Source organism: Mauremys reevesii, linkage group 6 (genome assembly GCF_016161935.1).
Source record: "Mauremys reevesii isolate NIE-2019 linkage group 6, ASM1616193v1, whole genome shotgun sequence".
Lineage (NCBI taxonomy): Eukaryota > Metazoa > Chordata > Testudines > Geoemydidae > Mauremys > Mauremys reevesii.
This window is the reverse complement of record NC_052628.1, coordinates 30,203,123-30,223,909: the sequence shown is the minus strand read 5'-3', so window position 1 is coordinate 30,223,909 and position 20,787 is coordinate 30,203,123. Positions and strand designations below refer to the sequence as shown.

Sequence of the window (20,787 nt, the reverse complement as noted above, 5' to 3'; positions counted from 1 at the left end):
ATTGGCCTGCTAAACCCAGGGTTGTGAGTTCAATCCTTGATGGGGCCACTTAGGGATCTGGGGCAAGAATCAGTACTTGGTCCTGCTAGTGAAGGCAGGGGGCTGGACTCAATGACCTTTCAGGGTCCCTTCCAGTTCTAGGAGATTGGTATATCTCCAATTATTATTATTATTAACCCACAAACAAATATCCCACTCCCTCTGAGTCCTGGGTTGAAAGTTCTTACAAATATGGCACTTGTCCTTCACGTGATGCCCCCCAGGAGCTTGAGGCAGCTGCTGTGGGGGTCACTTACAGGCATAGGCCTGTTACAGTCCGCGCAGGGCTTAAACCTAGGAACCCGGGGCATGCACCACCTGGGGCAAAGTCTCCACTTGGACTCTAACTTCTAACTACACTTAACAACTACTTAACACTAACTACTATCAAAAACTATTTACAAGGCCCTAAGGCTCAAAGTCAGAAGAGATGAAACCGCTAGCCCTTCTTATGCAAGGAAAGGTCCTCCGACTAACCACCACAGGCAGTAAGAAGTAACTGAGAGGGCATAGGGCCTGTGGCATTGGTGCGGCACTCAAGGAAGCGCCACTGCCAGCCCTGCGAATACCACTAAGGCAACAATCTTCAACAACCATGCATGTGGGCGCGCGCACACATAGAATGGAATCAACATGAGCAAACACTCGAAGAAGAAAGCAGCCTTGTGTAACACAAATGAAGAACTTTAACAGGAAAGTGCTAATTCTTGTGCATTTGAAGGCAAGTGGTCATTGTGTATGATGATCAGAGTCCAAAGACTCTAAGGGTATGTCCACACTACAAATAAAAACCCACAGCTGGCTCATGCCAGATGACTCAGGTGCTGATTCACTGCAGTGTAGACTTCCGAGTTCAGGCTGCAGCCCGAGCACTTGGACCCTGCCACTTCGCAGGGTCTAGAGCCTAGGCTTCAGCCATGGGTATTTAATTGCAGTGCATTCCTCTCTCTTCCACCTTCAAAGAAAGAGCCCACATGGGTAGTGACCCTGCCAGCTTGTTTTCTGTGAGAAGAAAGTATGGACACAAGGAAAAATTCTTCATCTCTGGACTGTTTGGATTCTAACAGGGCAGAATAAATGAATGACAAGACAGAGATCCCCAGAATAATTCTGGTAGCCCCAAGACACTTTTGGAAAATGCAGATTACTGCTAGCATCTCTGCTACCATTTGGAATGATAAACTGTGACTCATCTATTTTTACCTGCTTAAACCTTTCAGTAACTCTCATTCTTTTTTCTTAGCTAATAAATCATTAGTTAATTTACTACAGAAGTGGCTACCAGTGTTGTCTTTGGTGTGAGATCTAGGATGCAAATCAACCTGCGCGAGTGACTGGTCTCTTGGGACCGGGTGTAACTTAGAATATTTTGTGATTTTTGGTGTAAGTGACCATTTATCATGTAGTCCAGCTTGTCTGGGTGGCAAGATAGACTGGAGTGTCTAAGGAGATTGCCTGTGACTCATATGATTGGCGTGTCTAAAGGGATTGCCTGTACTTTGGGAGTTCACACTTAGTACTGGGTTGATGAAATTTATTTATAGAATATACCAACACTTTCAGGTGTCTGCTCTGCTTTTGACAGTCTGCCCTGAAGTAGGCACTCATGGTTGTGAGCCACTCCAGAAAGCATTTCAGGTGGCTTTGAATTAAGACTCTGATTTGAACGGCCACAGATTCAGTGTATTATAAACAAAATCAGAGGCATAATACTGTACTTAGGAATGAACAACTCAATTCAAAGATCAGAGTGCCATAGCTACTGATTCATTTTTATAGTACATCTACTTGTGTCTATGCATGCAAAACTGTCTTTAACACACCCCTACATCTGTAGTCCACGTCCTAAAGAGACGAAGTGTTCAAAAGGATCTATATTAGTGTGAAATATTGAAGTAATGAATGAGAACAGCAGGATGAATATTAAGGAAATTAACCAGATATTACCAAGGCTGTGTTGTTTCTTCACACAAATAAACAACACACTCACACACATATCACAAGTGAGATTTTTAAAAGCACTCAGCATTGACCTGAACCTGCTCTCACTGGAGTTAATGGTAATGCTCCTGCTGACTTAAATAGGAACAAAGTTCTGAAATCCCACCATATTAATATACAAAGAAAATAACTCCAAACTTACCCTGTTCACTGGTAGTTTCACAATATGTGACCTATTACTAGAAATAACCCTGAAATAAAGAAAAATAAACAAATGCATGTATCAATACAAAATTTTCTTCTAGGAAAGTATTGATTAATGGCCATTGACAGAGGCTAGCTGAAGGCCTATGAATCACATCTATTCTACTTAAGTGGTGCATAGGCATGGTGCTGGTCAAGGGCTTGATTCAAAGTCCACTAGAGTCAGTGGGAGTCTTTCCATTGGTTTCAGTGGGCTTTGGATCAGGTCCTAAAAGCTCCCAGAAAAAAATTTAAATGCCAATAATTGTAAATGCCAATATTAATTCTTAGGGCCAGCTAACACCAAATTAAAAATAATAAAATGATTATTTGTTCAACATGGTACTGAAATAATTCTTATCTTAATGTAAGTCAGTTCTATACCACTGCAGAAGAGGATGCGCAAGTGGGTCCTGTTTATCCATCTGCTTCTTTATTTCCAAATATGGTGCCTAGAAAACAGTAATTATGCTCTTTACCACTGGTTAAAATTTTGTATATATTACATTACACATAATTTCATCTATAATAAATGAATACATTGGATTCATCATCACAGATTTACTGACATTTAGCCTTAAACAGCTATAACTGCCTTGACAACAACAAGAATTACTACAGCAATTCTCTTCCCTTGGGTAGAATTTCTAAGCTAACATGTAGCTTCAGAACAAGTATATTGGAGCTAACACGGCTGGTCACAGCAAGAACAGCAGAGGCCATCTAGTAGTGTTTGGCTCCGACATTAGGAAACTGGACTGGAACTTCAGTAAAACAAAGCCTCTCTAAAGTACTCTGTGGTAATTCACTAATAGCTATTTTAACTGCTCCATGGTATTAAATAGGTAAAATCAATACTGGACCAGATAATGTTCACACTGAAAACTCCCACTGACTATATTAGGATCATGAAGTAGCCCTTTAAATCTACTCAGCCCAGCAATAATTATACTTCATCCTAGTATTAAAATGGCAACTAGATAATATAATGTGCAATATAGTAGCTTAATTCTTATATTAAAACTATAATAGTATTTTGTAAATGCATCATTTTTCATTTCAGAATCTAAAAGTATTGTACAAACTTAGATTAACTAAGCTTTACAAACCTTGGTGAGGTTACATCTATTTAACAGCACGGTAATAGTGTGGTGCTGCACTACTAGTAATCAGTGGGACCACTTGTGAAGTAAAGTACTACTCAACGAAGGTAGTGTACAAAGGTATCAAAATCTGTCCCAAAGTGAGTATTCAGAAGCTGCATGATCTAAGTCACAGGAGCCCTGGCTCCTAATCCCTCTCAATTTCACTTAAATGAACAAAGTTCTAGTTATAATAGAAATAAAGCCATCACCATAGTATACTGTCACAAAATCAATGACCCTTGCTTTGAAAAATCAAAGACTTGGCTTGGCCTTGCTATTTCCTAAAATGCATGAAGCAGCAGTTGGCCATTATTCTGTTACAATGTTCCATTCCACAGATATTATCTCTTATTTAAGCTTCCGGTGACCAGAGTTCTGTTTCATCAGTTTTATTTTGTCACCATCTAGATACTGCAGGTTTGTTATTTTTAACACGTATTTATATATTGTTGAAACTCGGCAGCAAAAATAAAAATACAATGCCAGCCACCACCCTCCTCCCCCAAAAGAGCAACAAATAAAAACAGGTACATCCTTCGGTAAATTACAGTTAAGATACTAAAAGACTCTTATACTTACCTGTGTCATTTCTCTAATAGAAGTAATACTATCCAATGCTTTCATGACTCGATCATAATTCTTCTTCTGATGTAATGTAAAATAAATGAATACATTAATTTTTTGGGGGGGGGAGCTCTTTTATATATCAACATACTCATTCAATGCTCTGAGTTCATATACTTTTGGTATAAAGCAACAATTAAGACCAATGACCAACAAACCAAGCCCTCTCATATCTCTACATCCAATATTCTTCTTCCATCCCACACATCAACTCATCCACAACCCAGGAAAAGTCTGGAAGGCCAACTGACGCCAGTTACTTTTGTTTAAATTCACTAGAATCCACTGCAAATAAGGAAATCCACTTTGTAAATTAGATCAATTTATCAACAAATGTTAATAACTATTTATGAGTCTGACAGTTATTTAAATATCAGGTTCAGTGGTGCATCTTGCTGTTCAACAGAACATGGGAGGAGATTGAGTGGAGTGAAGGGCCAGCAATGAATCAGTTAAAAACCCCAGGAAATGTTAGTGTGCCACTGTTTGGCCTTTGTTCAAAAAAGGTGAAATTTACCCTTATGCAGAGTGTCCATAGTTCCCACTTAAGCAGTTAAAATAGGGCCTCAGTGGGATTTAAATGCTGTGTTGGTTGCATTGGTCTTCTGCAAGCCCTCTGCTTGCAAGGAGTGAATTTCATTCAAAATGAATAGAAAGGTCTAGCATTGTGTTGTAGGCAATATTCTTTACTTTGTTAGATTTCAGAGTGGTAGCCGTGATAGTCTGTAACAGCAAAAACAACGAGGAGTCATTGTAGCACCTTAGAGACTAACAAATTTATTTGGGCACCAAGAAAGCTTATGCACAAATACATTTGTTAGTCTCTAGGGTGCCACAAGGACTCCTCGTTGTTTTTACTTTGTTAGTTATTGCTTGGGAACTCTCTGAAGATGAAAAGTAGTACACATGTTACAAGTATAATCATTATTTTAAAAATTAATATTTTAAGAATATAATCATTTTACAAATAAGAACTTTAGAAATGTAAAATAAAAATAAGCGGATTTAGAGACACATGGTTAAATTTTCCCAAAGGCCAACTTTGCTTTGATGTGTGTAATATGCTCCCAGATGAACAAATTTTGCATCCACAATTTGCACCCACAAACAGGGAGACTGAACGTTTACCTCTAGACAGCTTCAAAACGACATTTTATATTGTCTAAAATATTTCATAGGCTCCATGGCTACACTGTTGTACATGTACTGTATTTTAAATCTATATCTGTCAGTGTGAAGACACATTATTTTGTGGAACTGGACCTGGTTTTGAAATATAACACATGACTAAAAGCAAACATTACCTGTTGAAGAGACAACTACTTACCCTTGGATTAAAGGCCAGCACCTGAGGATCATTAGGATCAACTACAGAAGGATATGGCTCAAAAATGACAACTTTCCGGGGTGATTCCAATGCCGATCGACACATGGATACTAATAAATCTACCACCTAAAAATAAAGAAAATCATACATAAAGAAATGGCTCTTTCACAGAAAACTATTTATTTTGAGATTCAATAATCTATTTGTCTCTCCAGAATTATCATCTTCTGTCTTCCTGCATCATAGAATTTTCTTCTTTGATGTTGTGTCTTTAATTATTATACCAATGATGACCGCTGATTGAATTCCAATGCTTGAATATTTGTTGAAAACCGTAAGTCACAGGAGTGGTAATTCCGCATTTTCTAATAACAGCCGCCTGTGAGTGATTTCATACCCATATTTTAGTCTTTTGAAATTTGACTTCACCCAGTTTTGAAAATCTTTGTGGAACACAATGCCTCAGATTCACTAGCTTTATTCACTGAATGGCTTGTACAATATGGCTGTGGATATACAGTAGTATCTGATTTTACAAGGTATATAGTTGCATGGTAGTGTAGCTGAAGTCACAATTGTACCCTAAACTTGAAATAACAGACTGCATTTTGCTCATGCTGCAAAACATCTGTTAGTCTATAAGGTGCCACAGGATTCTTTGCTGCTTCTACAGAACCAGACTAACACGGCTACCCCTCTGATACTAGACTGCATTTTGTTCAGGTATAAAATATTTTTCTACATGTTAGATGAGCTATCTGAATCATTGTCTCCAGATCCCTAAAGGGTTAAATGATATTTCTCATTTCAAAAATATGCATTTTACTATATGTTTGAGGATCTTACATAAGGTACAATTTGGTCTACAGTGGTTTTGAGGTATTTTGTGAGTGGGCGGAGTCCAAGGACTAAATAAATATTGTTATGCTGCAGTAATTTTGCTTGAGAAGAAACTTAGGTTTAGTTGACAAATGTCTGTAATACTGTGGAGAAATAAGCGGTATGTCAAGAAAATTGATAAACCAATTCATCTACTGACAGAAACCCATCTGTTGTATACAGTGCATTCATATTATACACAAGTAGGAAAGAACATTTTAATTAAAAACTGTGTGTTTCTAAAGTATAGAGTAAACACTGCAGTAATTAAAGCACTAATGGCTTTAATTACAGCCCCTTTAATAAGCTTTTGATCAGGCCCTAAGGTACAAATCCTACAAAAATCTCCCAAAATGGGACCAAGGTTTGGCCCTAAATATACTGTAATGCAGAGTATATTGATTTACCATGGAGCAAACCCTAATTCCTCTTGTACATGTGTGGAATCCCCAGATGCACTAGGAGGGAGGAAGAAAGCTCTACAGGGGGTATGCATACCTGTGCACAATGTAGCAGATAACAGCTAACAATCTTGCTCAAGGATGAAGCAAGAATGGGATGGGGGACGGGTGCAAAGACAGGGTTGGTGGATCTGCACTACATAGATCCACAGGTCATTGCTCCCCCTGGAGAATAGAGTTGTAAAAACCATGGGAAGTATTGCCTTTTAGATTTGCAATAGTGGAACAGTTCATGGCCCAGGCTGAGAGTTTCTTCTTCCTTGCCACTACAGAGATTACAGCATAGCTTGGAACTGATCTCCTAGAATTTGCCCCAGGTTAGTGAAAGTACATGTGTTTGTGCATGTAACATACTTTTAAATAAAAGTTGCATCAGAAATTTCATAATTTGAAAATAAGTTGGAGGATGAGATGAGTTTTGTTTACGAAGCACTTGTAATTCCTCCGATCATTCCAGATGGACTGTATCTTGATTCATCATTCAAGTTGTTCTAAAAGTTATCAGATCCAATCACTCAAGGGAAATAAAATTGAGTTCCGTTTAGAGAAGCAGAATGAAAGTGAGAATCATCAGGAAAGATAGAAGGAAGTGTGCGGTAGTGAGTCACACTGTTTTCCCTTCTCCTCCTCTGCTATCTTGGCATGAATGAACAATCTTCTTCTGATAAAAACTTTTCTGGCAATTGAAATAACTGGAGACCTCATATGTCCTGAATAAGAAGGCTACTTAAGCATTTCCCTCCCCCAGGTTTTTAATGAAAAGTTTAAAATCCACAATAAATATTAAGATGTTCTATTTTCTTCCCAGTTTACAAAACCTACAGTACTTGTGGCTTAAAGACTAACAAATTTTCAATCTTAGGTATCTGTGCTGACTTCTCAAAGGAACACACAGACAGGGTATGTATACACTTTGAAAGCTGGAAGTGCATACCATTAGACTCTGCCTGTTGTGATGCAACATTCCACCTTTCATGTTCTCTGTATGTATAAATATCCTGTCTGTGTGTTCCATTCCTCATGCTTAAATAAATTTGTTAAATAAATATTAAGATGTTCTATTTTCTTCCCAGTTTACAAAACCTACAGACGTGGAGAACTTTTCAATCTTAGGTATCTGTGCTGATTCTCAAAGGAGTTTAAGGGTATGTCTACACTTTGAGCTGGCAGTGCGCTTCCCGGTGTGAAGGAACATTCTTGTGTTAGCTCTCGTTGATTAAAAATCAAGTGCACCTATGGTAGCGTAAATACGTACCTAGAGTATTTGATAAGCATGAACTCTGGATAACTAGCTCCTCCCATGCCGCCACAGCTACATTCTATTTTTAGCAAACTAGTGTAAATGTGTCTCCTCAATCCCCAGCTCAATATGTAGACATATCCTAAGAGAGTTCCTAGTGAAACTCTAATCTTTCTCCCTGGCACCAATCCTCAGAAATCCTGCTTTACTCTACTTTTTGCATCAGCCTGGATTTTAGAGGATATGAAAATACTTGATTTGTTATTTTATTTTGGGATATCTGCCCTGAACCAACTTGCAATTAAGTCAATGGCAAAACTCCCATTGGAAGTAGGATCAAACCCTAAATCTTTAAATGCAGTGCCCCAAATCCTCCAGTGTAGTGCTGCTGCTTTATGCCACACAGCTGGTGTATTCTGGTTCTAAAGTTGGCCTAGTTACCCAAGAATGGATCACCCCAGTGTAGCAACACCCTCTAGTTGTGCAGAGACAGAGTCATGATTCCTATACCACTCCCTACCCTGCTATTGGCATATTGGCACATGCCTTGAACTTACTAACCACCCACTGATTCTCTCTGGGACCATTGGCAGCTGGTATAATTCAGAGCAGCTTGAAGTCTGCTCTAAATTAAACAGGAAACCAGGCCAGTACAAAGCATGCTCAGGACTGGGGGAGCTGCCATGACACTCTTTCCCCCAGGAGATGTGCTGTGTGCTCTTTGGCCATAGTCGAGGATTGTTTCTGATGACTGATTGGTACAGCACCTGCTTTTAAAAAAGGAGCTGGGGGAGTCTTGGGAATTACAGCCTAGTGAGGGCTACCTTAGGGAATTAATTGAAAGGGTAACAAAAGGAAGAGGACAAGAAATTCAAAATTGGATATCTAAATCAAAGTGAAATGGCCTTATTTTCAAAAGTACTGAACACTCAGAAGCTGTAATTAAAGTTAATTGAAACCTGTGGGTCCTCACATTTTTGAAAATCAGGCCACTACACAACCAGCAACCAGTATGTAATACTTCACTCAGTCCCCAGGGGCTTTGTAATGGATACTGTCCCAACTTATTAAAGTTCTTAAACAATTTTAATAAAATATGATAAAAAGGCAATTTGGAAGATACAATTTAACAGGATTTTCTAAAGAAAAATATTGAAGAAAACAAATAACTACAGGGTAAGTAGCAATATCCTGCCAGTACTTACAGACAAATTTAGAGTAAAAAAACAAAGGTATGTTAAAAGGGCTGCTCCTCTGAATGGAGAGAAGAAAACAGTGTAGTAATAATGGATCAGGACGGTGCCGACTGTTATTTAATAATCAAAACAACAGATGTACAATGGACACCTGTATCCCAACACCATGAAAAGAAGAGGGCTTAGAATTTGCCTGAGAGTAACAATTGCTCTTTAAGATTAAATAGGAATTATCTCTAACAAGATAAATGGACAGCTCAGACCTAACCAGGTGACCAAATTCAACTCTGCAGAAGAATGCAATTTTCAAAAGCACTTAGCATTGGCCTAACTCTGCCACCATTGAAATCAATGGTAAACATCCCATAGGCTTCAACAGGAGCAGAATTTGGGAACTGCCTAATGAGCACCTTTAGGCCTGGTCTACACTGGCGGGGGGAATCGATCTAAGATATGCAACTTCAGCTACGAGAATAGCGTAGCCGAAGTTGACTTATCTTAGATCAACTTAGAATCACTTACTTCACGTCCTCGCAGCACGGGATTGACGGCTCCCATTCCCCTGTCGACTTTGCTTCCGCCTCTTGCCGAGCTGGAGTTCAGCAGTCGACGGGAGAGCGATTGGGGGTCGATTTATCGTGTCTACACTACACGCGATAAATCGATCCCTGATAGATCGATTGCTACCCGCCGATCTGGCAGGTAGTGTAGACGTACCCTTAGAATATCCCGCCTATACAGTAAAGTATGTAATCACATCTCTACTGGTCTCTGCACACTGAGAAGGAGTACATAAGAGTTAGCAAAGAGCAGAGACATGAAGAAAATTAGTAAAAATGGATTAATAGAAATTGTTGGATGTGCTATACAAAATTCAACACATGATTAACATTATATAGCTGTACCTGGGCCCCAGTGGCAATTTCATCTGCAGCTTCATTCATTACTCCTAGAGTTTGGAAAGCAAAAACACACAGCTCCCGTTCACATACTGTGGGCTAAGGAGAAAACAACAACAACAAAATGTTAATTGTGTTTTTATTCCAATTTGTAAGTATTAATTTTTCCATGTACCACCTAAAATATAAATATAAACCATGCATATTAATTCCCATAAATGTTGAGAGTACATATCAGTAATTTAGGGCAAATTGCATTATAGGGATGTTATAATTATCCCAAAACCAAGTGTTATAAACTCAGGATTTTCACAGTTCTGGTTAAATTTAAAAGAAATCCAAACATCTTATCGTATGAAAATTCACAGTGAGAGCACCCAAATAACCTTAACTCTGCTCTATCAGACTCTTAAAAACTTCCCATATAATTAAAACCCACCGAAATCTTTTGCACAGGCTACACTGAATTCACTTTTCCCCTGCATGATTAATAGTAATTCTTCACTTTTATTCTTCAGAACTGAAAAATTCTCCATCAGTGTCTGTTATTCTGTTAGTGAGATCATTTGGGACAAATGAAAAGGTCAGACAGTGGGTGCTAAATTTCTTAAACACACCTACTTTAATTTTAATTCCTAAACTAAAGATTTACTTGTAAATCCTCAGAAAACTCATTCTGTATTCATAGGGTAACTGCTATAAGTTTGAAGAAGATAACACTGCATTTTCCCCTGCTTTAAGTGCAAAATTCAATTCATCCTTAACTATGGAGCTGTGATTGACACCTCCATCTTTTAAGAAACCATTCATTCATAATGATTCAGTTACAGTTATTTAACAAAACAGAAACAAATTTAACATATCAAAGCTGAGCAAGAATTATAGGTCTTGTCCATATGGCGATTTAATGCATGGCAAGCTGGGGTATGAATCTACAATGCTCTAGCCTGTTGCTCGCTTAGTGGCCATGTGGATTCTGCTGCCACATAGTAAAAGACCTGCAGTGTGCTTTGATCTGCTGTAGTTTCAACTATGGAACTTTTAGTACATGGAAGCAGGGTCCACATGGAGACTTAATGAGCAGCAGGCAAGAGCGCTGTACATTTACACCCCAGCTTACAAAATAAACCCTGTATGCAGATTCACATAAAGCAAAAAGGATAGAAACAAAAAAATCAACATAATTCAGTTTTAATTAAAGAGAATAGGCTCTCAGGTTTTCCAATAGTTCACATTTTATTAGCAAACCCTTGCTCACCACTGAAAGATTATTACTAGATTCACATATTTAAGGCCAAAGTTGTCTATAATCTAAATAGTCAAGAATTAGTGAACAGTCAGTTGAGGCAAATAAGCACATGAAAACAGGTTAGATCCCTTGTTGGAAATTATTGTAATAAACAAGAAATTTCTACTTCAACATAAAAATGGCCTAACGTACTTTTCAGTTACTGCTTGGTGAGTATATTATATATTAAACAATTACTTATGAAACTTACAATTATGTCAAACAGGAAGCTATTATGCCAGGTACCACTAAAACACTATGAGTCTTTCACTGCCATGATAATAAAGGAAGAATATCTGTAAGTTCAGACACTCATGCCAATAGAGAGCACTCAGCAGAAATGAACAATGTACCAAATGCTGCATCAAACAAACATAAAATGTAGCTGGATTTTGTTTCAAGAAATTACTTCACCAGTAATAAGCATATGCGATAGTTCTGCTCACGTGTTTCATAGCGCTTAAAATATGCACTGGTTTGGTTTCAAAGATTTTTTATTTAAATAACCACTTGAAATCGGCACTGAAACGTTGTCACTGCAGTTGCTTTAGAAGAGCTATCATCTTTCAGGTCTAATAGCGTGTCATATATTTGATTTATTTTATCTGCTATGTTACATTGCATTAGGTAGCGGGCTAAACCTAACATGATCCAATTCACTGTGCCACTGCACACTAGACATAAGGTATTTATTATTGCCACTATTCCTATCCTTACACATTTTGAAAGGTGCCTTCGCTATTCACATTAGTGGGGAAAGTATAAAAGAATTCCTATCTTGACTGTTATGAATAACCAAAATTGTTCTCTGATTCAATTTTACTACACAGTAAGGCTCTGACAAAGTTCAGCTATGCTTGCCATAAAGCAAAAGAATTCATAGTGTTTTGAATTCGCTTTGTAGTCTGCCCACCTTTAGCAGTGTAATAAGTTATTACGCAAGTTAAAAGTGACATAAAAAGGGGGAAAAAATTGGGCATGTGTCATTTTTTTCTTCTTTTTTCAAAGACTGATACTAGGGAGCCTGTGTAAATGATGACATCATGAGAAGCAGGAGAGTAAAAATTGAGCTGTTAAGAGGTGATGGGATTTTAAGTCAGGCTGTATAAAATTCTTTGTATTTTATTTGTTTTTGCTAACTCCTATTTAACTTCAATGCCTAATGAACATTTTTGAATGAAAGAAGTCTATGTCAAAGATTCCATACCTTTCAATTAAGGGTTTAAACTTTTAAGAGCTCACAATAAACATATTTTTACCTCCCTTTGGCCTTCCAACAAAGCAAATAAGACCAGATTTTACATTCCTGATATTCTTAAATTAAAAGATGAGCAGTAAACACCCCTCCCCCAAAAGCAAACAAACAAAAATCTGCCAATCTTCTTTATAAATCATAAAGAAGTAAAACACAGCACAAGTCCAATTTTTCTTAACATCCTTTACAGATCAACTTTTAACTAAGCAATGGTCCTGGGAGAAGTGATTGTTTTAAGATCAGTTCTTTTATTTCTTGTTACATAAAAATGATATTTTTTGACACTTATCAATAGGCCAGTCTATATATTCCTTCCTCCCATGATGTTATGCAATAAAAAACTAATAAAAGTTAGACTAGTAATAAATGAGGAAGCAATGATAAAGGCTTAGTGTTATAAATTCTTTGATAAGGCATTTATATGGAACATATAAGAGTGAGTTCTCTGTACTTATCTGTGCTGACTCTTCCTCTGCAACTTCAGTGTATATGTTGAAGAGTATAAGAGTATGCAGACAGAAAACTGAGACTGAGTGACACTGCAGCCTCTAGTGAATGTCTTGGCTGGTCATATCAAGACACCAGGCAGAGTATAAAAGGAAGGCGAGTCTGGATTTGTGGATGACTAAAGCCAGGGAGGCCTTTTGGGAATTACTGCCCAGTGTTTTTTCAGTTGATTTTCTTTCTGGTTTTGTGACTGGTGGATAATAAGGCCTGAGGAAAGAGCTTTAAAAGCACTGAAACTTAGAGCTTAATTTCCATTCCCACTCACTAGTTTACACTGAGCTAGAAACATACTTAAAATAAAAAAATGAAAGATGATATTATTGAGTAGTCAGCTGATGCCAGGAACCGGGGCTTTAAGAAATTCGCAAGACTTGCGAGAAAATCATGAGAATATTTGGCAATATTGTGAACTGTTTACAAAAATTCAACAATGGTAAGGCAGCTGATGTGTGCTGTGACCACTGCTTTTTATGCTGACCAGTCTCCTTGAACTCTCATTGTCTGTTTGTTGTATACATCTGTTGTCTCTTGTCTTATATTTGGATTGTAAGTGTCTCCGGGCAAGAGCTGTCTTTTCATTCGGTTTTTGTACAGTGCCTGGCACAATGTGGTCCTGGTTCATGACTGGTTTTTAGGTCCTACCACAATACAAATAAATAAGTAAATAAATACATAAAATATAATTAACTTTAAATTGACACAACCCCATTTTGTGGATACTTTTATTCTGGTTTACGAACACTTGATATTGATTTAGCTTACATCCATTTCTAAATTGATTTAGTTAAATCAGTACAACTTTCTTGTCTAGACCAGTGGTTCTCAAACTTATTTGATCGTTTACTTTTCCACTGCTGCTAGTGGTGGCTCTCTGGCCACTCAGCTCTGAATGTGCACAGTGCGTTTTTTTCCCCTAAAGCTTTTCAAATCCCCATCCTTGCCTGCCCTCCCAAGCAGGGTGCAACCCCCAGTTCGGGAACCTCTGGCCTAGACAAAATGATGTGGAGATGTGGTCTCTAGGACAGTCAGGACGTAAGCCATATAGGGTTTTACATCACCTTGAATTGCATCCAGAAATGAACTGGAAGGATTCCACTGTAGTCGACAGAGTATATATGCTAATATTCACCACTGAGAATGTGTGCAATTTCTTTCTGCATTGTCTGAAGAACAGTATTGTCATTCTCTCTAAGCAAAAACAGCTTATGACAGAACAATCAGCGGTCTGAAAGTTATTTTAGTTTTAATCAGGATGCAGAGAATAAATGGAAGGCCATTTAGAGGACTGTCACAAAACTGATGGCTGAGCGAAGAACATCAGTGCTGAAAGACCATTCAGAGGGATAATTATTCCAGTGGGAAAAAGCCAGAGAAAAGTAAGAGCCCTGGTTGCTAACAGGCTGAGATTGCAAGCCTCAAGGAACAGAAGACAAAAACTGTATCATTTTTTAGCCCTGTAGGGTTATCTTGAGTTTTCTTTTCAGCTATTCCCTCTCTTCACGCTCAAAAGCACCTTTGAGAGCGTCACAGCTGCTTTGAACAAGAAAGAATAATCACAGAGTTTTCTATCTGCTATAAAGCAAGTGGCATTGCCTCAAATGGTGGCCATGAATAGCAGGTAGGTCTTCCAACTACAAAAGCATGTGCATATATTCCTATATGTGGGCTCATGTTGTCTAATATAATTTCTGGACAACCTTTAAATTAACTACAACAAAAAAACAACAAACAAAATACTCAGAGCTCATGTTGACCTGATTTATCTTGTCATTTTCTAAAGCTTTCTGAAGTTGTGCTCAGAAGAGCAATGTGTCATCCTCTGAAGTACTCTGAGGGATGCCACACACACACTAATGAGGCTAGAACATGACTGGCACACCTAACTACTATTGATCTAAAAATAAAGACTCAAGGAAGGCTCACTTACAGCAGATGTCATAAATGGCAAAGGTGAAACCATTAAAAATCTTCTCACTTCTCCTAATAAAGGAACTGGTAGTGAAGATTCTTCAAATATATGTGCTGTGTTCAGCTGTGTTCAGCTTCTTACAAGGAAGGTATTGGGCTGTCCTTAGGAGAAAACTGTCTGTTTTTACCTTGATTACACTGGATAAGTGCTAATATGATGCTGTAATACTGGCAAAACTCACAGTATGCTGGAACCGAAGGGAAGAAAATGCATCTAGTTTGTGGAATCTGTTGCAAGTGACCCTTGAGCTTTGTATGTTTATTTCATGTCTGATTTGGTGTGTGTGTCATATCATAGTCTCATTACTGAGTGATGGCAACATAAGAATAGTTGCTAATCCTCCAGTTTGTGAGCTCATACCACCTAAACGGCAATTATATTCTAAATAAATGATATACTACCATAGAGCTAAAACATCCAGAGCCTACCAGGGTCTTTCTTTTGTCTCTCTTATATCACACAACTATGCAGACTAGTCTCCAAGCTATAATTTAAGGGCTAAAATTTCAAATGTCTATAGTGAGCCCACATGCACCCCAGTTATGTCCACAAATCCCACAACTCAATGTACAAATAGTTATTTGTGAATGGAAGTTGGGAGGCAGGTGCTAATGCGAGATTTGTGTACTGTTGGCCAGTGTAATTTAAATGGCCAGGGAGAAATTCTATTCTAAAGGAGCAATTCTCATTAACTGCAATTCTCATTAAATGGCCAGGGAGAAATTCTATTCTAAAGGAGCAATTCTCATTAACTGCAACAGGAGGAAGCTGTATTGTGGGTACAGCTCTAGATTATGACTTTTGTCCTCCCTGCCTCATAACACAAGGACAAGGGGACATTCAATTAAATTAAAAGGGGGATAAATTAAAAACTGATAAAAGGAATTACACTGTGCAATTAGACTGTGTAACTCACTGCCACATAAGATCCCTGAGATAAAGAAATTAACAAGATTCAAAAAAGGATTGTATATTTACATGGCTATCAAGATTATCCAGAGCTAACATAATTTCTTGTAACACATTTTGTGGAGAGATATTACTTGAATTAGGTGGACATGGAGTCTGATCTGGTCGGGCAATTCCTATGTTCCTGTGACTCAGGATATTTGTACTTAACTCCTGGCTCTGCCACAGGCTTCCCTTGAACTTGGACAAGTCACTTCCATTTTTTTTCTGTGCCTCTGTAAAATGACAAAGTTTTCAGATATTACAGAAATGGGAGCCATACAAACTATATAGATAAACAGGGTTGCACTTGTTAACTGATAGCAGAATTTGGCCCGTTGAGCTAAGTGTTCAATTCCAACTTATTGGGTGACCATCCAGTTTCAACAGAAATATTATACTGAAACACAGAGTATTGGGTTGTACATCATTTCTACTGCAGGAGGCGCAGGACCAATACAGACTGTGCCATATGTCACAATTTTGAATTCCGGTTTTCTTGTTGCAGACGGAAGACAATATGTACAGAAAAGATAGTGACCACTGTGATAATGAACACTCTTCTTTAAATATAGATCCCAAGTGCTCTACAATAACATCTTGAACCAAGGAAGAAAAATACTGCCGTATTTCCACTAAAAGACAACTTGCCTACAAATTCACTCAAGCAAGAGGTTCCAAATCACAGAATTCTATATTAATTGATTACCATATTTCTGGAATAAAAGAAATCTGGGTATGACTCCATTGAAAAACACTACATCATAGAGCAGATGTTCTAACCGCCACCCACTCAAATGTTATCACCATGTTGTTAAACTATTAATGGTATTGATATGTAGAGATGAGGAAAATATTTTTTTTTCTATCTTGTGCTTCATACCATTCTCCAAATGTTTGACACTCGGGATGCCAGTGGTTGCCAATAATGTGACATGAAGGAGTAAACCATGGGAAAAAAGTGGTTAAAGCCCTGAAAAGTAATCCATGCATATCTTAGTATCTCCATGTCTTTATAATGGAGCAGCCACCAGGAGTGTGGAATGTTACTTTCCAAAATGCCTTGGCATGGAGGAGGCTATGAAGGTTGGAATAATGTGGTGACACAGCAGCAGCCTTTCCCATTTACTTTACATGCAGCCAATGAGAAAGACTGCTCCAATGAGGAAGAGCCGCCAACTGAGAGCCTGAAATATGCGTCTCCATCTCTGGAACAAAGGCAACAAAAGAGAGACTGTAGGAGCCAGCCCAAAAAATAAACAACATCCCATTCCCTGAAGATCACATACTTTCCTTAAAAGCAGCAGAGAGTCCTGTGGCACCTTATAGACTAACAGATGTTTTGGAGCATGAGCTTTCGAGGGTGAATATCCACTTCATCGGATGCATATACCTGCCCCTGGAGATTTCCACTACATGCATCCGACGAAGTGGGTATTCACCCACGAAAGCTCATGCTCCAAAACGTCTGTTAGTCTATAAGGTGCCACAGGACTCTTTGCTGCTTTTACAGATCCAGACTAACACGGCTACCCCTCTGATACTTTCCTTAGTACCCAATCTTTAGTGGCAATGCCCACTCCCTCAGTGCTTTAATCCTTTCAGTTACCAGCTCTAAAAACCCCATTTCTTCTCAAGGGAGGTGAAATATTTGGGACACTTTTCCACTAACAGAGTCAGTGGTGTGTACACGCTATTGTGATGGGATGTATTAGAAATGCCAAAGACAGACAGACAGGCACTTTGCACATCTCAGTTTAACAATATACTTTCTGGCAAATTTGCCACAGAAACAAACAAAAAAAAATAGCTCCTCTTACTAAAAACACAATGGCAAAATTACACACAAGAAGAGTTAAAATGTCATCTACTGTGTAACTTCCATGGAATTGCACTGCGCTCCTGTGTAAAAAGACAATAGGACAAATGGAATTGAAAGGCTTCAGAAGTAAAGTAATGTGTGTGTGTGTGTGTGTGTGTGCACCTATAATGATAATACTTTGCACTTCTATAGAACCTTTCCATTCCAGGACCCGCAAAAGAAGGCAGATATTTGAAAACGTAAATTGCAAGTGTGGGCCTCAGTGTTATAAAGTTTGGTTGCCACAGGTGCAAGTAAAAAAGATCAAGGAGAAACCAGCAGAAAGGTATTGACACAAACATAGTGCGGAGGGTCGTCATCCTCCTCCACTTCTTTCTCTCTAACTCCCTTATGTTCCTTAGGTATGATTTCTGAAAAGGATGGCCTCAAAGATCAGGGAGTGCTAAAGAAGTTAATGAAAAAGTAATACTGATAGCTGACATCACCAGTACTAGCAGCAGCTAAAATTGGTTTACTGCTGCAGCTAGGTATATGGGTGACTTTTCTGTTTATTTAATATGAGGATGGGAAGACTGCACGGGCAAATTCAATGTCTCAATATTAGCGTACAGCATTGCCATGAAGAAAAGTCTATAATGTCAGGAAGGCCCTTTATTCACTACTGTGAAGTGGTAATTCAACTGTGACCAGGTGTTCTCTATTTAATTTGACTTCAACTTTCCATGTGATCAGAGCACATTCAGCACAGCTGGAAGCACTGTTACCTATAGGTAGGCAGATAGAGAACAAGCAGATATAAATAATCTAATAATCTCTCTTCCTGAAACTGTGGGTAATGTTTCCCAAAAATCTCACAATATTCACATAAATTTTTAAAAAGCACTGCTGAAGAACATATTAGAGACTATGACACTGGGCAGGGTATAAGAACCTACATTGATTAAATATATTAGAATTGAGTGGGTTGGAAAACAGACTTATTCTGTTACCCTCTCTCCCAAATTCAGGTCATATGTTCTGCCTTTTTTCTCTTCTTTGTCCTATGGTATAGTCGTAGTCTGGGCAGAAGAAATTATATTTGTTTCAACTTCAAGTCTTTTCAAACAGATAATATAGATTCAATCTGTGATCTCAAACTGTGCAGGGCTGGATCTGATCACTGCTTGGCTCCATGGCAAACCCGTTATGCTGTAGTGATGTTGGGCGATTGTCCTTCAGAGGCAACAGGGAACCAATTCCACACCATGGCACCAAGGGGGGCAGGGTACTGCTGGAGGTGGCTTTTTTCAGAGAAGAAGAGGTAAAAAAACAAGGTACTGAGCACTTGTGGTCATGAAAGATTCTGCAGCCCTCTGGCAAGAAATTGGGCATTAATTCCAGTATACTGGTCAAACTCCAGCTTGGCTAAAATATTCTGCATACATATACTTTCCCCTGTAGTTCAGTTATTTTCCATTCCATTCCTAAAACCTGTTGTGTAGTACTTCCAACACACTGGCTACTGCATTACACACCAGGGTGGCTGAATTTCAGTGGTGGTTGAGTATTACATATATACACACGGGCCCCATTGAGAATGAGAGTTCTACCATTGACTTTAACGGGGCCAGGATTTCACCCACAATGAAATCACATTTGAATCCTTCAGGATGAAAAGCATTCTGAAAAAGTAAGGTTATTATTGTTATAGATATATCAGTGTTACCATCCAGTGTTGTGGTGCTATCAATAACAGGGTCTTCAAATACTGTATTTCAGAGTATTTGATTGTTTACATCCTGCTGCTGAAAAGTTAAGGGCAGAGACATCTGTTCAAGGGTGCTGCTTTTCAAAGGAAATAATCTCACATTTAGTTTTGCAGAGCTTTTCTGTGTTTCTTTATGGATTCCTCTGCCTTGTTTTTACAGAGAACTTAGTCTGAGATTTCAACACAAGATGGCACTCTAGAGGAGATTTCTCAATTCAAAGGAAAATTATTTATATGGTTTTGTTTCTCATCTGACTCAATACATTCTGGGAGGTTCTTGCTCATTGTAACTGTCCCACGTTTCTTTAAGATCTATTCAAATGATGCTAGTTTGTTCCAATGTCCTTGGCTATTGACAGATAAAAAGCACAGACAATTTGATAGATGGTACATGCATACTGTAAACAGTGTTATGTAAAGGCTAAGTGTGGCATATTTTTATTATACATATTTTAATCAGATGCTTAAATTTAATAAACACTTTTGTTAATGATTCATCAGCTCATTATATTTAAGTGTTTGCAATAAAAGTACTATTATCGTATGCTGGATTCCTAAACCAGTCTCTTTCTTTAATACCATATCAGCTCAGCTGTTTGCATTATTAAAATATTTACCCATTCCCTAGAATATAAATACTAGTTCTAAAGTAATGGCAAGATTTTCAAACTGTAGTAAAGAGGTACTATTGCCTTTTTATTATCGCACCAAAATGCAACACAATTCCTTTATTATAGTTCTATTTTCAGTTTCCAAAATGCACCTGTACTAAGCTGTTAGGAAGAAATTACCCCTCTTGCTTTGCAGCTGAGGGAGATGAAAATGTTGCAGACCTGGAGTGGATGGGAGGCCCAGGAGACAAAAGAGTTGCCTCTGCATCATCATTCTGCCTTCTCCTGATCTGATAGAAACTTCCCTCTCAGTGATCCAAGAGGCTCAGATGTTGTAGAGTGGAGAGGAGGCAAAAATGGTCCCCGACTCCACAACCTCAACCCCCCTCAATCTCTCTGATACTCTCAGCATTAACTTACTCCCAATTGGTTCCCCCAATTCAGTATGCACCTTCCACAGAGAACCCTCACATGTAAACATACCAGTGTTTACCTTTAGTTCTTTCCTCATTTAGTTTACATATTAATTGAACTGTTAACTTTTTTAGGGATTATGTCTCCTGTGCCTTGTACAGCATCAAGGACAGAACTGGAGCCCATCCATTGATCAAATGCAGAAAACCAATTACCAGGTACATTTTCTTGT

The 20,787-nt window shown here is 38.3% G+C and overlaps 1 protein-coding gene across 3 annotated transcripts in view; it reads right to left on the bottom strand.

The window, feature by feature from the left end:
* PARP8 (poly(ADP-ribose) polymerase family member 8) overlaps positions 1 to 20,787 on the bottom strand; it is a 161,352-nt gene that overhangs the window by 19,090 nt on the left and 121,475 nt on the right. For all 3 annotated transcript variants that reach the window (XM_039544888.1, XM_039544889.1, XM_039544890.1), the window contains 5 exons: positions 10,001 to 10,093; positions 5,320 to 5,445; positions 3,948 to 4,013; positions 2,608 to 2,675; positions 2,183 to 2,231 (listed from right to left, as the gene is read on the bottom strand). In XM_039544888.1, the coding sequence (XP_039400822.1) occupies positions 2,183 to 2,231; positions 2,608 to 2,675; positions 3,948 to 4,013; positions 5,320 to 5,445; positions 10,001 to 10,093 (402 nt within the window). The remainder of the gene's footprint in view (positions 1 to 2,182; positions 2,232 to 2,607; positions 2,676 to 3,947; positions 4,014 to 5,319; positions 5,446 to 10,000; positions 10,094 to 20,787) is intronic.